At 43.0% G+C, this 21,940-nt stretch overlaps 1 protein-coding gene across 3 annotated transcripts in view; it reads right to left on the bottom strand.

The window, feature by feature from the left end:
* The window catches only part of ADAMTS18 (ADAM metallopeptidase with thrombospondin type 1 motif 18), a 524,586-nt gene that overhangs the window by 263,009 nt on the left and 239,637 nt on the right, over positions 1-21,940 (bottom strand). For 2 of the 3 annotated variants that reach the window (XM_069652914.1, XM_069652934.1), the window contains one exon: positions 6,125-6,324. In XM_069652914.1, the coding sequence (XP_069509015.1) occupies positions 6,125-6,324 (200 nt within the window). The remainder of the gene's footprint in view (positions 1-6,124; positions 6,325-21,940) is intronic. The other variant, XM_069652924.1, reaches the window with a different exon arrangement.

The raw sequence follows: 21,940 nt of genomic DNA, 5'->3' as shown, positions 1-21,940 counted from the left end.
ACATCTTCATTTGGATCTCTTTGCCAATGAAACCCATAGCTTTTTCAACATCACTCTCTTCAACCCTGAGCTTTCTACTTCATTATGGACTTCCTGATCACCATTCACCAGTCAGTAGCCCATCTCTGTCTGATGATTAATTACTCTCATGCTGAAGCAATCCGCCTCCTGGCCTCTAATAGGTGGGTGAGAAAAGTGGGGTGATATATTTAGCATGGTTCCATGTAATTTTAACGAATCACAAAACAACAAATTCTTTTTTAGCAAACCATAAATATCTAAAAATAAATAAACATTGTTTTTCTTTGTTTTTAGGGCGTTCCCCATAACCCCCACCCCCATTTTTTGTATTCATACTTTCCCCCACCCCCAAAACTATTATTTCCAACTACATATATACAGTTTTAAAAAATGTGTTATTTTATTTAGGTGTTTTTGGGTAGTTAAAAATTAAATTCGTTATTTTCCATTCCTTAAAATCACTGCATACCATTTAGCATGCACTATGCAACAAATTGCTTCTTGGTGTTGCTCACCACTGCAGAAAGGTGACCATCTGACCCCAGCCCAGAGGGCAATCTATCTAAGGAACATACCTCTCTAAAGAGGAGTCTTGAAATGGAAGCGCTTATATTCAGAAATAATATTCCTCATGCAGGGAGTTCCAGTGTCTGGGTACACGGGCATAGAACCGACTGTCACTTCAAGTGACACAGTGGCCCTCATTAGGACCCAGGCGTTAAGGGGTTTACGGCGCCATAAACGGCGCCGACCCTTATCGCCTGATTCCAAGGTCCCTTTGCGGGATGGTGATTTTAACGCCTGCTTTATGCAGGCGTTAAAACCCATGCCGCAAAGGGACCTTGGTGTTAATTACGCCACCGTAATTTACGGTGGCGTAATTAGCGCCTTTCCCCATTCCCATTATGCCCTATGGGGCAAAAATGGGTATGGGGAAGGGTAAAATGGGAAATGGGGATTTACCGCCCCACTCACCTTGGAATGGGGCGGTAAATCCGCCATCCACCATGGTGTAAACATAGTTTACACCATGGTGGTAAGGGTACGACCCAGGTGGTAATTTACCGCCTGGGTCGTAATGAAGGCCAGTGTGTTTTTTGGATAACGGATAGTCTATCTTAAGGTACAGAAGGGTGTAATTATAAATGCTGGTGTGAAGCAACTTTACTGCAGATCCCCAAAGGCTTTTTGGCAGAAGACACAAATTGAACAAAATGTATGTTTTACAATAAAACAGTGAAGTAATTTCCAACCTTCTGAGATGGTAACCATTTTCTTTGAACCATGACAAGCCTTACTGCTACAGCTTGGGGTATCTGCAGTTTGCTGATGGAAAAGGAGAGTAGTAAAGACAGAAGTAAATTGCAATTATCTAGACAGGAGTTGATCTACTTGTGTGCTGGTGTCTTTGATAAGTCCTAGGATCCGTATGGCCTCTTCATCAGAAAACGCCAAAGTTGTAGCTGATTTGTCCGTGAGTTCATTAATTTTTGAAAAAGACATAACTTAGTAAAGGCAGGGTGCCAGTGTTAGGGTATCCGATGCCAACTCCTCCACAACGTGGGAGGAGAAACAAACAATAAGAACAGCAGATAACACTAAGGCACACCTATATTAAAGGTTCTTTTGATTAAATACCTGCAAGGGTATTGTTGAAGACATTCTATAATGTTTATATGGAGTTTTGAGGTGCGGGGGGCAAAGGCTCAACCTTGGCATCTAGGTTGGATATGTAAGAACAAAAAAGTGGTTGTTCTTAAAGAATCCTTTAGGAACTCCCGTCCCCCGCACACTTTCTAATGTCTGAAGATCAGACCAAACATTCAAGTAGGTAATCAATAGTTCATATTAACCATTTGGTATAATTGACAATTTGATATATGAAACTCTCTTTTTCAATATTTTGGTAAAACACAATATTTTATTATAGAAATAAAGAAGCCCAACGCGTTTCGAGTCACAAACTCTTCTTCAGGGGCAATATCAAAATTCATCAGATTTCTAGAAAGTAGAAAAGAAACATCTTAGTGTAATATTTCACACTGTAATTTCAACAATAACAAAGTAACTATTTTTTAACAATTTTTAACAATTTTTAACAAATCACATATTAATACATACTTAGATCAATCAGGGTCCTCTATAACATAGAGGTGAATCAGCTAGTGTAGCTATTATTAAAAATGTGGAGAAAAAGAGCTTCGCTCGGCTCAAAATAACCAGAATTCTATCGTATCAATCCGCACATGCAGTCAAGAGAGATTGCTGTCAAAAAATCTTTACTCAGTATGGTCGGAAGAAAAGCGGACACCACTTACCCCAACAAGTGGGTGTCTAGATAAGGAAACAATCCTAGAGGTATATATATTCATGAAGTAAATGATTGAAAACAAGATTCAGAGACAGATGTTTCCCTGGAGACCTGATCGATAAAGCCATACTCAGAACTGAACTGCAGAGCAGAGAGGACCTCCTGGACCCAAAAGCAAAAATGAAGAAAACTAACTTAATTCACTCTTTGAAATATTCCAGTCAGAGTTTTCAAATCAAGAGAAGCATCCACAAAAACTGGGAGATCATAAAAACAGATCCACAACTGAACAACCTTTTTCCGGAACCACCAATGCTGCCATACAAGAGGGGCAGAAACTTTCGTGACAAATTGATTAAGGCTGAAAAACAGAAACCTGGTAATCAAACTGTGTTGTGTAAAATCAAAAATGGGACTTTTCCATGCCTTAATTGCCAACACTGTTCAAATGTGATTAAAGGCGATCACATCCGCCATGGCAATACTGGCAAAAAGATACCTCTGAAACAATATGCTACATGTGACTCTAAAAATGTTATTTATGCCTTATGCTGTCCATGCGGGAAATACTATGTTGGCAAATCCACCAGGAAAGCAAAGGAGAGATGGACAGAACATAAGTCTAATATTCGCACAAAAAACATTAAATCACTACTATACAGACACTTCAGAGACCATCAACATACAGTAGCACAAATGCGCTTTGTAATACTAGAAACTATACATCCACTTCCTCGAGGAGGTAACTTACAGAAGTTACTAGCCCAGAGAGAACTTTTTTGGATTCATTGCCTCGACTCCCTCTCCCCTTTGGGGATGAATGAAGACTATTATCTGGGCCCTTTTTTATAAATTTGTTTATACACTTTATATATCACGTATCCAAATTTACTGCCTTTCATCATAAAAAAAGCAACTTTATTTCCATTCTTTTGTAATAGGTCTATTTTTCATGTGACTGTGTAAGATTGTACGCCCCTAGGTGGGCAGGCAGTACATGTATTTTCTAAAGACTCTTCAGTTTTGGACATTTATGACTGACAATTTCACTGATCTTCACTTATTTTATCATCTCCATTGCTTATTCTTTTACGTAACGAGTATTTCACTGTCTTACGCTACTTCTTTTTCTGTAGTTTTTTACAGCCACCATCACGTTCTGACGCAGATCATGTCACTATGGTGACGGCACTATGAGTATTCCACACTTTGCTTACTTCCTTACGCTACTCTCCTTCCTTACGTGAATACTTTTACTTTTTAAGCGTTTGTGCATGATAAATTACATCATTCTCATTACGCCCTACATTTTTCCATCAAACACACACGCATACGCCATCTTGATACGTCACAACGCTGTGTTTACTTTCCTTCCTTAGGGTATTGCGCATGTTCGCATATGACGCAAGCCTTATGACGCTCTTGACCTTTTCCTTAGGCGCATGCGCAATCTACTGCGCATGCACTTCTTTACACTTCTTTGAGTATAAATAAATAGCACCCATTGGAACAACGCATCCTACTCTGGTGAGATGTATCACTCCTCGGCTCCCACGTTCGTTGATCTTTGGCGAATTCTGTAAGTAGCTTAGGTACCTTTCCCTGTACCCTTGACTGACTCGTTATTCGAACTAGCACTTATCCTTTTCTTCTTACTTTCAGCTTTTTGCAATTAGGATTTTTTCTGGGTACCGTTGTGTAGGACATCATTATCGATGTAAGTGTTTATCTATTTTCTTTTACTACATTCCACCGAGACTATACTTCTTTTCCTAATTAGAGGTATTATTTGTATTGCAGACTTAATATTGATCACCGTTGGACGCGGGGTCCTATCAATCATTTACTTCATGAATATATACACCTCTAGGATTGTTTCCTTATCTAGACACCAACTTGTTGGGGTAAGTGGTGTCCGCTTTTCTTCCGACCATACTGAGTAAAGATTTTTTGACAGCAATCTCTCTTGACTGCATGTGCGGATTGATACGATAGAATTCTGATTATTTTGAGCCGAGCGAAACTCTTTTTCTCCACATTTTTAATAATAGCTACACTAGCTGATTCACCTCTATGTTATAGAGGACCCTGATTGATCTAAGTATGTATTAATACGTGATTTGTTAAAAATTGTTGAAAATTGTTAAAAATAGTTACTTTGTTATTGTTGAAATTACAGTGTGAAATATTACACTAAGATGTTTCTTTTCTACTTTCTAGAAATCCGATGAATTGTGATATTGCCCCTGAAGAAGAGTTTGTGACTCGAAACGCGTTGGGCTTCTTTATCTGTATAATAAAATATTGTGTTTTACCGAAATATTGAAAAAGAGAGTTTCATATATCAAATTGTCAATTATACCAAATGGTTAATATCAACTATTGATTACCTGCTTGAATGTTTGGTCTGATCTTCAGACATTAGAAAGTGTGCAGGGGACGGGAGTTCCTAAAGGATTCTTTAGGAACAACCACTTTTTTGCTATTAGCGTTACCGCCAACCTCCGCCGGTGCTATTAATGTCGGATCACGAGTTTGGCAGAACTGTAATGCCCCATTCCCCTTTGGGCCCAATGGGGAATTTTTGGTGCAACTACCGTTGGCGGTATTACAGCACGGTAATTGCGCCAAAAATCGTCAAATTCCTAAGAGCTGGGGGTAAATGCTGCCAAACCCGTGATTTGGCGGACCCTAAATTCAGCGGTAGTAGAGTTACCGCCACATTTCAGAGACACTGCCAAACTCGTGATGAGGCTGAACGTCTAGGGATTGCCTGGCTGTATGAACAGGTCTTGAAACCTTTTGTAGGTGATGTCAAATTTGCAAAAATCCGTCAGGTTGCAGTGCAAACATTGTGGTAGGCAAAGGTGAGTAATTTAACAGACAAAAAAGCAGAGTGAATGCACAACATTGATTCTGTCTGCAAGCAAGCACTTTCCTATATCATTCCCAATAACAATAACTGTGAGCCCACCCCATAGAATATTCAATGGATTTTAAATTCTGCATAGACCAGCTCTTGAATAATTAGGGCACAGAAATGGGCTGAGAAATATGCAGTTCTGTTTGAAGGTTGGATATTTCTCAGCACACTGTTACTTAAAATATTGTTAATGTTACCTGTGAGTTATTTAATTTTCCAAAAAGTACTCCCAGTGTATTTGATGCAACACCAAAACAAATGACAAACGGTATCTTTACTTTCAGGTGAAAGCTAAAACAACATAATGTAATGTGAGGGGTCTTGTAGAGCACCCTTCTTAATCTTTTGGTGGTATTGCTGCACGTGAAAGCTCAAGTGAATAGTGTCAAAGAGGGACTATATGAAAACAATCAGCCTCCGAAAAAATTACAACTCTCAAATGTATTGATGTTAAGCATCATGAGTTCCTAGATTCATTAATAGGAGATGTAGGATTGATCCATTGAAAAGTTGGGTAGTGGATGGATTGTTTGGTGTAGGCATAGATTGATTAACAGATAGGCATATGGGTGCACAGGGAAATAGACAGAATACATGATGGATGGACCAGTTAAGCAGATAGACAGATGGACAGATGGATATGTGAGTGGATGACGAATCAATGGATGGATGGGTGCGTGTATGGATGGATGGGTTGTTGGATGGGTGGATGAATAATTCTCATCATATTTCAATGACCACCATACCATCACCAGTGAATGAGTTGTGCTTGGGAGCATCTCCAGTATCCTACACTGTACAGTGTTGGCTAACAGAGAAGGATTTTCTTTTTATAATTAAACAGTGTCTACAGTTCAGCTAGAGCTTACCATGTTCATAACAGTCAAAATATATGTAGTTACATTTTCTTTGCCATGCTTATCCACCATTTTCTTATCAGCTACAACAAGCGTTTCAACATTCAGGCTTCCATGGAGTTGTGATTTGGCAGCTGATCGTTTAATCCTCGCAGATTTATTGTATTCATCCGATCGGATGTAAACGTCTTTTGTGGGTGGTTTAGGTGTGTCTGAAAAGAAACAGAATATGTTTTTGAAAGGGTGCAGAACTTGTTTTTTTTTAGATAACTGACTTATTACCAGAATGTTAACAATTGTATAGGATCCAAGCAGTTGTGCATTCTTCCCTACTAATAGAAGGAGGATTGTTCATTATGAAAACTTTGCTTGACTCTTTCAGTGCCCATCCATTTGGAGGCTACTATATAGTCGAATAGATTGTACAGATAGAACAAGCCACAGCGTTCATCAAGTTCAATATACCTTTTATTGCCAAAACCTCAACAATGTCCTAGTGTGATCCTAAGCAGTCAAAAACATGTAAAATCTTGTCACAGTTTTATTCCACGAGAGTGTTACAGGAATATTGCTATCTGATCACACATAGTACAATCTGATCAATCAACGGAAAGGCATTCTTTAATAATGTTAGAATTTCTATGAATCCTCTCACCTAAACTAGCAATGACATCACTGTGAAATTCTGTAATGTCCGCATTTGCTGTGAGCCTATTTTGTTGTGTGGCTCTTCTCAGTGTAGAATAGTGTCTTCAATGAGAAACACTGAGCCCTCGTGTTTCATGGCCTCTGTTAATTAATCTCAGGAGATGAAACAGCCTGTAAGGCATTTCTTTAAATGATGAATACATCTATGAGGGATAGAAGCATGATGTCTGTGTAGTCATGGCTTTACCAAACGTACCAGGCTGATTCTTGTGACAAGAAGATGAAGAAGATGTGTTTCAACAGTGTAGCATGAAATAAAGGTACGTAATTCTGCGCTATGATCAAACATTTACAATGATTTGACAAGAAGCTATAGGGGAGTATAAGCAGAAATGCAAAAAGACTAATCATAATTCAGTTTCCAAAAAGATGAATGGAAAATAAGGATATCCTGCTAGAAAACATTTGGGCCTCATTGCCAGTTTGCTGGTATTTTGCAGTAGATCAACTTGAATACTGCCAAAAGGAATTACCATTGCCTCCACTTTGTCCCGTGGATTTCCCGCAGGATTAGTGGTGGTAGGCCAGTGTAAGCCCCCATTTTTGGAATCCATTGGACCTCATGGGGATTTCAACCGAATTACCTCTGGTTTGAAGTTTCACTTGTGTATAAGTGCTTTACAAATAAACAATTACAATTACAAGTTCCAGTTGGAGGTAAAACTACCTGACTACCGAGGCCCTTAGTACTTGTGGGTAAAAATGTTGCTTGACGACCAACATCTGCAGCCCCTCACTGTCTCATGCGTTTTTGCACTTTAAACCTGTTTAACTGATAATCGAGGTAATTCCTGTTGGTATCGTATTCTTTACCTGAAGATTCAGGACAATAAAACGACGTCACATGCTTTCCCTTTTGCAAACAGAACTGTTCACTCAGGCAAAACACCATGGGCACAGCTTTCTAACAAGAATTATTTTATAGGTTGTCTATGTGTGTTGATGACAAACGGGTGAATCACTACATGGTGGCAGGGGGCTCAGCGGGAGATCAGACACCTTTAAACACACAGATACAAAATATTTAATTGACTAGAATAGTATTTTCATTGTTGCTATTATAAACAATGTTCTAGCTTATGACAAAATCTAGGTTGAGGATTTCCTGGATCTGTCCTTTTTCAGAATCGTGCAGTCATTGGGAACCTATAAGAAGACTAATGATGTAACACACACATTCAAGACTTCATCTCAGTATGATGAACCGTAATTCCATCTATCTTCTGCAGTTACATACATACATAACAGGCTAAATACTGGACTTAATTTATAGTACCAGCATTGAACTCCAGAGTTGGAGATCACTGTTGAACTTTGGTAGGATCCCTCTCTGATCACATGCCTACTACCTAACTTGTGCAAGAAAATACAATCATGCCTTCTAATGCCACATGTGTAGGAGTTTCCACCATAGGCTTAGAGCCTTTCCTAGCCCGGTAAAAGTTCTGCAATATAGGCTCCTGCGCCTATTTAAGAGGTCACAAAGTATAAAGAGCAATTGATTTCATGGCCAATTCGACCATAAGAACATGAAGTAATTTGCCAGAGATCTGGCCATCCTGAAAAGAGCTGGAAGGAAATCGGAGCAACTATGGCATTAAGCAGGCCTGGAAAGACGACATATTCTTCAAAATATTATAAAAGCCAAAGCGGTCTTCAATAAGAACTGGTAACTATTAACATGTATAATGAAATGTCAAAATAAGGCCAAGGTAAAAGCACGTTTGTTCTTGCCCAAACTAGGGGATGACCTCGTATACTTTCCCAATGATGACATTGAAAAGATGTGTACCAAAGATACAAACAGCCCATCTTTTGATTAAATAATCCAATGACCTGCACATTTTCACAACTCCCTCAGGGTTGGTCAAACTATCATGAATTTCTCTACTCCCCATTTGCCTTCCTTCACCTCTCTTGCTTACTTCTTACCACTGCAGGGTGGTTGTGGGTGCTGCCTATCACTTATAGTCGATCCACACATTTAACAAATGAATAGCATGTGTGCCCTACCAACACTATGAAAACATATATACTATTTAGTGCATGAGATTGCATGCACTGGAAATAAAACACAATTTACAAATTCTATGGTGAGCATGTCCAAATGTGCTCAAATCAGGCACGTAAAAAAATGTCAAACATGGTTGGGCCCACTGATGCTAGAATAAGAAAAAAAAGCATAATTCTAACTTTTCAGTTTGGGCCTGCTGGCTCTTCCGATGTTGTTAGGAAAACGTGTTTCGATTCCACCATGGGAAACATACTTGTGCCAGAAATATCATAAGTTCTTTTACTTTGTCTTGTGGAAGCATTTCCTGACTCAGGAAATAAGAAAAAAGGACCCTATTGGGTATTGTAGCTGCCCTCCTTTGAAGTGCTCCTATCTGCTAAAATTCCCTCCAGAATCTGCTAGTAAACCTTAAAAACACAATTGTAATACTAAATTCCAACCAACTAACAACAAATCTCCAAACTTCACTTCCCTTCAAAAAGGAATCCATTGCAGTCTGCCATTTCCAGTCCTACTTGGAAGACAACAGCATTCTGCGGGACAACCAAGCCATTTTCTGTCCCCATTGTAGCACAGAATATTTCATCACAACAGTCCTTAATTACCTGTTCATGCTTGCCAATGACCATGGACCAGGAACTCTAATCTTCCTCAAACTATTGCAGCCTTTCAAATCATCGACCACCAAATCCTTCTGTCTTACCTCTTTGACATCAGAATCAAAGCCTCATTATTTTTCTGGCTAACCTTCTCTCATCCCCAATAGACTGCAAATCGTCTCCCGTCCACCCTTCTAATGCAGCCACACTGCCTAAGCTGCCAGTTGTCTCTTGGTTCCTCCCTTTCCCCCTCCTCTTCAGTATGCTCCTACTTCAACTTTTCCAAAATATATACACTTTTTGGCTTCACCTAAATCTTTGTCAAGTAGCACAAATCCTCTGCTGCTACAACCTCCAATGATGCATAAGTGCCATTCACTACTGGACGCATGCTGACTTGCTAAACCGTAATAACAGAATAAGACTAGGTTCTCATCATGATCACTCACCTGCATTTCTAGCCTCATTTTATTTGACCCTCATCCCAGAGTCCATTCCTCCCACCCTCATCAATGATGAGAAACCTAGGATTTTTCACTTATGCACCACTCTCTTACTCTGACAAAATCAATTGGGTTGTCAGCACCTGCCACTTTCACCAATGCACCCTCAAAAAGGTTTTCCAATTCCTGATGTTCCCACATAGTCACAGTGGTGAATGCATTAATCTTCTCAAGAATTGACTCCAGAAAGAGTATATCTTGGCCTTCATTATGCGGTGAGTCCCAGACACCATACAGAACACTGATGCCCATTTCTGCTTCACTTGAAGGGCGACAACCCTATCATGCCTGCCCTATGATCCTTCCTGTCCACAAACACATTGCCTAGAAATCCAGCTGGATCCATCCTCTGATCACAACATAACCATTACAACCAGAAATATCAAAGCAGGATAGTGATCCCTTCTCATCATCCCATTGTTCAACAAATCCTAACCGTGCAGACATGCCTTTTGGTCTTAGGCATCTACACTCTGGAACAGCATCCCTCTGAGAATAAAGGCAGTCTCCAAACATCATTACTTCCACTATGCCCTGAAATGTTGACTTATCCAACAAAATGGACTCCTGCAGCGCTCCCACAATTCTGTATCCTCCAGTGCCACGAGACGAACCCAGTGATCAACATTGCACTCTATAAATACTTAAAATAATTATGCAATTATGAAATAGAACCCTGGCAATTTTTCACTCAATTTCCAAAATAATTAGAGAAATAGTACACACTTCAATCACTTCAAATTCAGAAAGTTTGAAGTTTCCTCAAAGTGGTACAAGCTACTTGATAATGCATCCTCACATCCCTAGCCTTTAGAAGTCTTACAATGATAACAGTGGAAGAACTCAGCAAATAGTGGAAACTTATAAAGGCATTCACACAAATATCACCTTGTCCATCTTTCTTCATGAAAATAAGTATAATCACTCACCCTTCAACAAGAGTTATAGCACCTTACTGTACAAGGGCAATTTACCTGACACATACAAAGGAGTAGATCAGCCCACCATTAAACAAGCATTGGCAATTCTAACAGTTTGGGCGTTGTGTGAGAATGATAAAGGCACTTGCCAGACACTGCTATAGTGGTATTAACAGGCCATTGATGGTAGGAGGTGCAAAATGGGGCAAGTACATGGGCATCTATTAGCAGTGCCTGGCAAAGGCCTAATAATTATATACAAGACAACACAATTGGCTTTAGCAATGCTTGTGTTTATCAGGACATCATTGAAGGACACACACAGTGCTCATAAATCGAGTGACTGAAGGCAGACCTGGTTAAGACATTATTATAATACCAGTAGCAGGTTTAAAGATCCAATTAAGTCATTAACTCTCAGAAGATTGCATTGAAAAAACACTAGCAGGCACTTCGAGGGCAAAGTTTGATGGTAAGACATGATTAAAGCGATCCCAAAGAGTTCCCATGAAGAGGTGTTTTGGGGGGGATTGGGTGGGAAATGGCTATAGGGATTAGCATGGCCATGGGCAGTATATGGATGGGGGCACTCAAACAACAACTACATTCTGCGTACTCAATTGCAATAGTTTTGGCTTGTAGGTGGTGCAAGTGCCACTTAATTGCCGAAATTAAAAGGCAGATAGCACATGCATTTGAATTGGCATGCCCTCACCAATTTTCAACGTCCACAACCCATGAAAGATAAAATGTAGGGAGGCATACAATTTCAGTAATAGATTGAACCTAGGAGCATCTTTCATAACAAACAGTGTGGCTTCAGGTCAGAGGACATACACACTTATTCCACCATAGCAGCCATTAGTGAATAGATACTAAGAGCATTGACCACATCATCCACCAACAACAATTGTACTATTACTACTAGGCCTGTTCCTCTCTGATTTCTAATTATAGCCTGCAAGAGACTCAAGGCTTTGCTCTATCAATATGACTATATAGGCTTGATTCATGGAATTCATTGCTTGGAAAATAGGGTGCGTGCGCGCCAAACTGGGCAAATCCATGTTCGTAAATTCATGTTAACTAATGCGCTGTACTTTTCCTGGACGTGCGTGGAATTTAGCAGGCTCGGCACATCTCTGCGAGCCGTTGAGGGCCTTGTTGCGCGAGACTCCACGCAGAGCGTGAACGTTGCGCAGAGGGCTGGGAAGGGGTGGAACACCAAAAATGGGGAAGAACTTGACAAAAAGTGGGCGTTCCGATGGACGGCCTGCACGCAGTCCCTTGCTTGCCCACAATTGCGTGGCACAAGATGTATTCATGGATTCGATCACACAACCTCTAAGCCGGGAAATGGCCACACAAGTCCTTCATGCTATCCGCCACCCAAAGGCAGGCGTAAGTACACTTGCGCATAGGAATTGCAGCACAGAGGTAGGTTTGCATCTCAGATTTTGGGGTGTGCGTACACAACCGGGGTACCTATTCAACTTGGGGGTGTGCGTAAAGCAGTGTAACGGGTGCAGGAACAGTTTACAAGGGATCGCACGCAGATTTTTTGAGATTTTAACAGCGTTACGATTTTTAATACGCATGTTGTGGGGGTGCCGAATACAGTCGTGCAGGCCTGCCTGCGGGGAACCCCACACACTGTTTGAAGGGAGTGTGTATTTGCGCAAAAGGGTGCACACAAGCTGTTCTGGCTGTTTTTGCATTGCATGGGGGTGTATCGGGGGGAGATCCGGGGGCAACTTGCACATTTTTTTACTTTGCACAGTTAATTCCAAGAATATGCAGCATGCACATTTTTGTATGTGCACACAGGCTCGAGCAGTGTCCTTCCCGGCAAGCAGACCCAGCAGGATTTATGTGCCATTTCCATGAATCGGGCCCTGAGTGTGCATTTGCTGTTATATTACTATGTTTTCCATAATGCAATTGCTCCCATTATCATGATTTATTGGCGCATTGCTTGCCCAAAGGAGAGAGCTTGCTATGAAAGGTTTTATCATCACTATGTACCTTTGGTGGCAAGCCTCTGTGCAACATTTAGGGAGATGATTGGAGGAAGTTTAAATTAACACTGAGACTCAAACAAAGGTCACCTCAAAGTGCAAATGGAATGAAACACGTCTTGTTGTTGCGATCCATCAAGGGTTCTAGGTGGATCCACAAACTCACACACTATTGCTGTTTTCCCAAACCCTTTATTTCATCCATCTATGTCATATATGCAAATGCCCTCTTTTTATATCAATGTTTATATCAAAGCGACCAACATGTTCCTTGTCCCTTGCTTTTCTTGCCCAAGACTGTTTTTCTAACCACTTCTCCAATCCCTCTCCCACATCTTGCTTCCCCTGCTCTTTTCCTCTCCCCTGTCTTCAACATGGGTTCTCCCTACATTACTTACCCACCAACCCAGCTACCACTCTCTGCCAACTGTCCATCTGTTCGCTTGAGGGGCACTTTGTAATATGACAATGATTTTAAAATTCATATAATATGAAGTCATCCAGTGGTTCTGATGGCATGATGATTAACCACAGAGCCAAAGCAGAACCATGAGAGGACGATATTGGATTATAATGCACGTCACCTTTTATGTTTTTATAATATTCCATGTAAAATAATCTAGGTTTATCACAGAGACCTCATCCATTAATAAAAGGATTGATGTGTAATAAATATGATTCATTATATTGAAAGTGCACAGTTTCGGTTTTTTCAATACAGTATTTTCTTCTAATAGAAAAATATGTACTGAAAGCAGGACATTGACACTCCTGAGCACTATTGGGCAGTCTGTCATAAATAAGAGTTCAACGCTTACTTATTTTATTTCAGTCAGTTGGCGAGTTTCAAATAAAGATGGCTTTTTTCAACTGCAAAATGTAAAATAATGTCTTATTGAGGAGTAGGGGCTTCTCGGCATCTATGTGCAGAGAGCAGGTAATATTAGCAGTACATACTGTTTATACTTGTGGAGACTATAAAGTCACGGTCTACTTCATCCATCCCAATCCAACTTTTTTCCCGAAAAAGGCACCAAGTGTGCTCTCCTTGCCACTCCTGATGACACCCAGACGACCATTCATGCAGGAGGTGTTGTTGGCATGGTCCTTTTGGGCTACAACACCACTGCCTACTCATTCTTGCTGAAGTGCATCCATACTTGTGGCCTATCTTGCACTGCATGGACCTGGTTCTCGTTGATCCTTTCAAACTGCTTTTAATTTGCCTCCTTCCCCTCTTTCTCCTCCGCCTTTCTTCTCGTTCCTTGTATTGTTCCACTGGGCTCATCTCTCCCCTATTCCTTTCAGTTACTACATCCAATTGCTTGCCTCCTTCATTTGAAGGGGACGCTCAGTAACACTGTCAGTAAATTGTAGTGCTTGTTGCGCGGCGCACAATGGTTGTGAGCATGCGCGAGCCTCAGTTGGGCTCGCGCATGTGTGTTAAATAAAGGGAAGTCCCCGGCACAGCATTTGCCGCTGGGACTCCGTGCGAGCAACACGCGGACAGTCTCTTCTTGAGTGCCTGTGTGTGCGTGCGTGTGTGGGGCCCCCGGGAGTCTCCCATATCTAACACTGGCGACGAGGAGGTGCCGCGGCCAGGGGAATACAACGCTGCTCCAGCAACAATTAATGTCAGAGAAAGTGTTTTTCTCCTGCATCACGCAGCCACGGACCATATGCAGCTGCCGGCGGCCATTTTGAATCATTGGATTACAACAGTAGCAGCCCACACGGGTGCTCGTGTGCTGTTTGTAGTCAGCATTGGTATAATTTTTGGACTCTCCATGGCAATTACAGTACTAATGGCCATGGTCTATGTGTTTGGTGAAGACAGAAGCACCACAGGTGTGCTGTAGAGCAGCCAGGAACACCATCAGACCCAACCCATCCAACTGGACCACCAGGTACCAGCAGCTTCGCCATCCAACTGGACCACCAGGCACCAGCAGCCTCACCCAGCAAACAGAGGTCAGTGAAGCATACCCTGTGTGAACATTATCCACAAAGCACAGGACCGACCCTTACCTACACCCTCACTCGATCATCACAATGGGGGAACAGGAGGAAGAAGTTGCTGCACCCATACCAGTACCTAGCAGGCTAAGCAGCACCCTGGCACCCATGCCGGAATTTGATACCTCTAGCCGCCATCCAAATTGGGTCCCAAATGGCTGCTGTGGGTCAAAAGACTTGAGATGTTTTTCTGGGCCACGGGTGAAACAGACGACGATGCGAAGGTGGCCACGATGGTTTACTCAGCTGGTGCAGGGTCCACAAGATCTTCGAGTCTCTAAATCTTCAAGTGAACACTTACGATGCTGTCAAACAGGCCCTCCAGGACCATTTCCTACCCATGGCAAATGTAGACTTTGACAGATTCGTGATGGGTGCTGAAAGGCAATTGGAAGATGAGTCACTTCATCAGTTTTGTGCAAGACTGAGAGTCCTGGCAAGTACCTGCAGATGGGGGAATGAAGAAGAGATGGTGCATAATCAGTTACTTCAAGGCTGTAGCTCTGGGAAGCTGCGGAGACAGGTACTTCGCGAACCCGGCCTGACACAAATCTTGGACACAGGGCGCACATACAAACTGGCAGAAAACAGAGGTGTCAGGATGGATGCTGCCGCACACCCTGGTAAGAGTGAGGATGCATTTGCCATTGGTCACCCAGCCCTAGGGAAGTCATGCTGGGGACAGAAGAGAGCAGAAAGTTCCTCCTCATCTACGGGCACACAGTCCTGTCAGTACTGTGGGTACGACCTACCACACTCTGGGGAATGCCCCATGAAAACGAGAGTCTGCGGAAGGTGCAACACGCCTGTACACTATGCGAGGGTGTGTAGAGCAGCGAATCCAGTGGCTGCGTCAAGGGGACCGGCAAGAGCAAGTGGGGGTAACCCCAGACGGTTCAGGAGTGTGTCGACGGTTGAACAGGGTGTGCAGGAGTTAGACATTGCCGAGGAAAAGGAGGGTGAAGAGGAGGTCTTTTTCATCTCTAATATTGCTTCAGGGGTGAAACAGAGGAGGCAACCAAAATGCACGGTGAACATTGGGGATGTACCTACACCTGTTCTCATCGACACAGGGGCGTCAGTCTGCATTCTAGCAGCGGAACACTACGAGGCCCCCTCCCAGGGCCACCCAAATTAGAAGAGTCCAGGGCCAGAATATACACTTTTGGTGGGGATACACCGCTGCCGATCCAGGCAGTCTTCGTGGCACCAGTCTCACACGGACTGAATAAGATCAAGGCCAGATTTTTTGTGACCCACGTAAGCCCGCATTCACTTTTGAGTTGTGCCACCTCTGAGGACCTAGACATTGTGCATTTCAATATGGTGGTATATCAGTCTGACATAGACCGCCTGCTGAATAGATCCGACAGCGTCTTCCAGGGTGTGGGCAAATTAAAAGGCGACCCTATTAGACTACACATAGCTGGGTCCATGAGACAAGTGGAAAAAGAACTTCAATCGCTAATCGACATGGACATCATTGAAAGGGTGGAAGGTCCAACGCCGTGGGTCTCCCCCATAGTCGTAGCACCCAAACCCAAACAGCCAGGTGCTGTCTGCATCTGCGTGGACATGAGACTGCCAAATGCCACCATAAAGAGGGAAAGACACCTAACGCCCACACTGGATGACTTTGTGGGCGAGCTGCAAGGAGTGAAAGTGTTTTCGAAGCCCGATCTGAGGTCTGGGTATCACTAGCTGGAGCTCCACCCAGACTCACGGTACATAACAACTTTCACCACTCACGAAGGACTATACCAATTCAAAAGACTCAGTTTTGGTGTCTCATCAGCGGCAGAAGTTTTCCAAAATGCCATCCATGGAGCCCTGGCGGGACTAAAAGGTGTCCTCAATATGTCTGATGACATCCTGGTGTTTGCGCAATCAGAGTCCGAACACATAGGGAGGCTGGAAGGTGCGATGGAAAGACTGAAGAGTCTAGGACTCACATTGCATAGGAAGAAGTGCGAGTTTCTTAAGAATCGCATAGAGTTCTTTGGATTTGTTTTCCACGCTGGAGGCATCTCTCCCGACCAGGAGAGGGTGCGGGACATTCGCGAGGCGGCCCCCCCCGGAGTCACCAGCAGAGATAAGAAGCTTCCTCAGCATGGTGAATTACTGTGGGAGGTTTATTCGCGACCTGGCGTTGTTATCAGAACCCTTACTGACACCTACGAAGAACGACGTGGCTTGGGTGTGGACGTCCAAGGAACAGAGGGCATTTGACGATACCAAGAATGCACTGTCGGGCCAAGAGAGAATGGCATACTTTAGCCCGGACAAGGAGTTAGAGATTGCTGTGGACACCAGCCCGGTGGGACTGGGTGCAGTTCTGGTGCAGGCGGACTCACGTAACGTGATGCGTCCCATAGCGTACGCCAGTAAGGCACTCACGAAAACTGAGAAAAGATGCTCGAAGATTGAGCGGGAAGCTCTCGCCATCCTGTGGGGATGCAAGCATTTCAGGTTATACATCGTAGGGAAGCCGGTAGTTGTATCACCGATCACTAGCCGCTCATTCCAATCATGGCTGGGGCATCCTCCAAACCACCTCCACGCATCGAATGGTGGATGCTATCGCTAATGGAATATGGTGTCAAATTACAATATCGTCCGGGCAACCACAACCCAGTGGACTATCTATCCAGACATCCTGGGGCCGGGCGTGACCATGACAAGGGTGAGGTGGTAGACTGCATCGTAGCACTCTCACGGCAGGAGATAGCTGATGCAAAAGAGGAAGATGAAATATTTCAGGTCATCAAGGGAGCTATGAGCAATGGCGAGTGAAGAGATGTCCTGAACAACAATACCAGGCAGGAGACCGGAGCCCAGAGAGACCTTCAAGCACTATGGAAAACACATAATGAGCTCTCAGTGACTGAGGATGGTCTCCTATTGCAGGGCCGTCAAATTGTCATCCCGCGGATCTTGGTGACCAAGGTGCTACAACTGGCCCACAAAGGGCACCAGGGCGCCGCCAAAACGAAGCCGCGCCTGAGACTGAAAGTTTGGTTCCCTGACCTGGAACGAAGAGTTGAGGACTCTGTGCATGCTTGCATTCTGCGCCAAGCGGCCAGTCCCGCTGAAAGGGGCCCACCGATTAGGGCCATGGAGAGAAGTGAGCAGCCGTGCGGGACGGTGCATGCCGATTTCGGCTCAACGGGAAGAGGCATGTATTTTTTGGCAGTTGAAGACCAGTTGTCGAAATACCCGGAGGTGGAACTGGTAGACTCTACGGCATGTGATCACACCATCTTGGCACTGGAGAAGATGTTCGCCACCCATGGAATCCCGATCGAACTGTGCTCTGATAACAGTCCACCCTTCCAGGGGCAGCGGTTCGCCAAATATTTGAAGGAAAGGGGTATCAAACAAAGGAAAGTTATGCCGTTATGGCCAAGGGCAAATGGAGAGGCCGAGAGGTTTATGAGAACACTCAATAAAATCTTCAAGATCTCGTTGGATGTGTTAGGGGAACTGCGTCAGAACCGTTTTGAGTTGCTCCGAGAATATCTAACCACCCCCCACCAATCCACAGGGGTCGCACCGGCAGAGACACTGTTCAGCGGCTGCCCCAGAGGACTGCTGGCAGAGGTAAAAGGACAGGACCCAGGAGTGATCGACAACCACCACGTCAGCCTGGAGCTGCAGGCCCAGAATGAGAACAAAAGTGCACGAGGGAACCTCCAAGAGAAGACAATTGAAGTAGGGGAAACTGTGCTAGTGCGAAACAGGCGTCCGGAAGGGAAGTTGTCTCTCACGTACGAGACCCAACCACTAGGAGTGACACATGTGAAAGGGTCTATGGTCATGGCAATGAGAGAGGGACGATCACAAGGAATGTATCCTACTTCAAGAGAATAGAGGTCAACCCGCCGGAAAGGACACCAAGGGCGCCGGCCGGGGTGTCCTCAGGAGGAACCCATCCGATAGCAGCACCAGAGGAGGAAGGACCCCTGGACGCTCCAGGGACACCCAGAACGTCACAAGAAGATGTTAGAAGGTACCCGAGCAGGGAAGGGCATCGTTGCCCATCAAGGTTCCAAGATTTTGTCATGGACCCAGTCTCGTAGGAGACCAGAACTGTTTGTGCAAGCCACTTTTGGGGTTGTTGTTAAAGCATGGTTAACTGTTTGATTTTGTTGGGGAAAAGGAGTGATGTTGCGCGGCGCGCAATGGTTGTGAGCATACACGAGCCTCAGTTGGGCTCGTGCATGCGTGTTAAATAAAGGGAAGTCCCCGGCACGGCATTCGCCACCGGGACTCCATGCGGACAACACGCATACAGTCTCTTCTTGCGTGCATGTGTGTGCGTGCGTGTGTGGGGACCCCCTGGTGTCACCCATATCTAACAGTACTGTCCGTCATATATATACACGTGGCTGGATAAAAACTTGCTGTGATTAAATGTGTTAATAAAATGAAATTGCAGTTTTTAGTAGATCCGTGGAACTCTTTGGCCCTTCTTTTTGGCCTCCATCCTTGATGAACTGCCATCTCTGGTTCCAATCATTAACAAACATGGTGACAAAGTGGCCCCTTTCTCACTTCCACCCCATATGACTCTGGTTTCTTCTTCCTATCACTATTATCTCAGTCTACTTCACCAGATGTTTCCCGTCCGTTCTCTATCTGCTCTATGCTTGCTAATGCGGCCCTTATTCAATATTGCCTGGATTATGCTAATTTCCTTCACATTGGCCTTCCCACTTATGTCCTTACACGTCTTCAGACTCTCAAAAATGTGGATGCTCCAGTCACATCTCCCTGTTCCTTCTTAAACACCACTGGCTTCCTTTTAAACAGCACAGTCACTTTAGTTCCCTGTACTGTACTCGAGGACATCCACAACATTGACCCTGTCTTTATCTCTTGCAGAATTAAATGCAACTCTCCAGATAAGCCCTTCTGCTCGGCTTATCTGTCCCGCCTTTCTGTTCCCTGAATTCACTTTTCCAATAAGGTAGGAAGTACATTTTCAATTTATGGTTCTTCCCTTTGGACCTTTCTCTGTCCAACACTCAAAGACATTCTAATTTTATTCTGCCTTTGATTTCTAAGGTCCCCTCCCCCATTTCTGCTTTACACTCTGGATCACTAGCATGACGCCACTTATTGTGTCAGAGCCGTCTGCAAACATGCTTAATGTAACATAACTGTAAAGGTAGGAATCTGACTGATCAAAGGCAATGGTTGCGTTGGTTTATAGCTGCTCCCTTCACTGTATAGCATTCCACGACTCCCTTCATGGACGGAAACTTAAATTATATGTTGAGATTTGATCATTCATGGTGATGCTAAAGGAACATCCGTCTAATGAACCGGGTTGATATTCTAGGCTTCTGTCAAATGAATTACATAATCTACAGGAATCATATAATGTCTGTGAATAATACTGCCATTCCCTAAACTATAACAGCATTCTCTCTGTGGTTTATGGGATTTAAAACCACTGCTGTGTGATCTGCAATACATTAGCACTTGAGGCACAGTTCCTAATTGGACACAAATTAAAGGTTCTCTTGTAAATGTTCTTGCCAATCATTAAACTCTGTACTCAAGCTTAATTCTCGTACTGTGGTGCTCCCCACCTCCCCTACTCCACCTATACATCCTAGTTCCCCCAAGACAAGCCCCTGTATACAACACTCCATTGTTTCCCACCTAGGTTTGTACTTTAGACATGTGTGGCATATATAATTCCCTTGTTTTATGATTGTCTATTGTCTATTTTATGATTGTCTATTTTCCTTTTGTGGTAGATGATGTATGTCCTGCCCGTTATATCGCTATGCTTCTAATGCTACTGCTTCTATTGCGCCCTTTGATGCCAAAACACAAGGACGTATATTGCCAATCATGTTTGCATCCACATTCAGTGAGATTAAAACTTATATTTCTGGTACATAAGGTACACCTATGACATTCGTCATCAAAATATTCTATGCCCCAAATAACTAGAGCAAAATGTATAACACATACGTTTATTCCAATTGTGAATAAGGAATTTCCAGTGAATGTATTTGTTAATGGATTTATTACATTGTATGCGTTTATGGTTGATTTATAAGATGCCCACTTCGAACAAACATGCTTCTTGTCACTCAAGATATAACATCACTCTGTTGAATGCAGCACATTAATGGTCCATAAGGAAAGATGGATGAACGGGCGTCCCTTGTGTCAATAACGTACCACTTGAATACAAAATACGTTTACGGCGCACACAATATACCTATAATAAACTGAGTGCCACAACTTAATTTGTGGTGCTGAAAATAAAAAAAAGTCAATTGTTTTGTCCGATCTTCTAATAGAGAGAATATAAAGACCACATGCAATTAACTCGAGCAGTTAAATACATGCTATATTTGCACTGTGGGTTCCTTAAGAGAGAGAAAAAAGTCTTATTCCTGGAGCAGTATGCAGTATGAGTAAATGATCTCCCATGATGATTCCTGTGCAATGCATCCTTTCTGAACGGTGCAGCAAAGGTGTGTGCTGTGTAAGTGATCACAGGGAACTTCATTTCAAAAACTTAACCCATGTGGTTTGGAGTCAAACTGAAAACATTGGACGATGTTTCTCTAAAAATGTACACAACTTAAAGAAAAACGCAGGCAGTAATCTAAAAGTCTAGGCTTATGTGGGCCATGTTACAATCCCCTAGATGTAGAGAGCTCAAAGCTATGTTACCAATTTAAAAGACAAAATGCGTTGAAATCAATATGAAAAAAACTATTAAACGTAGCAAAATAATGAATTCACATTTGACAGTAATGTGCTAATGAAATGAAAAGGTTACTTGCCTGTAACTACAACCCCATCCAACAAAAGAGCGGTCCCACGTGCCCATTTGATTTAACAATATTGTGCTTGGAAGCATTTAATAGAAAACAATGTATTCAATAGCAAAACTGTGTGTCATTTGACACCTTGTTTAAAAACGAATCAATACATTCACCTGACATATCTCAATCAAAAGAAAGGCCCTTTCTCTACACACATAACCCATTCATCAATCATACCTACACATCACACATC

This window comes from Ambystoma mexicanum, chromosome 1p (assembly GCF_040938575.1).
Source record: "Ambystoma mexicanum isolate Mex_15411 chromosome 1p, UKY_AmexF1_1, whole genome shotgun sequence".
Taxonomy (NCBI): Eukaryota; Metazoa; Chordata; class Amphibia; order Caudata; family Ambystomatidae; genus Ambystoma; species Ambystoma mexicanum.
Note: the sequence above shows the minus strand (reverse complement) of the source record. Positions and strands in the feature narration are given on the sequence as shown.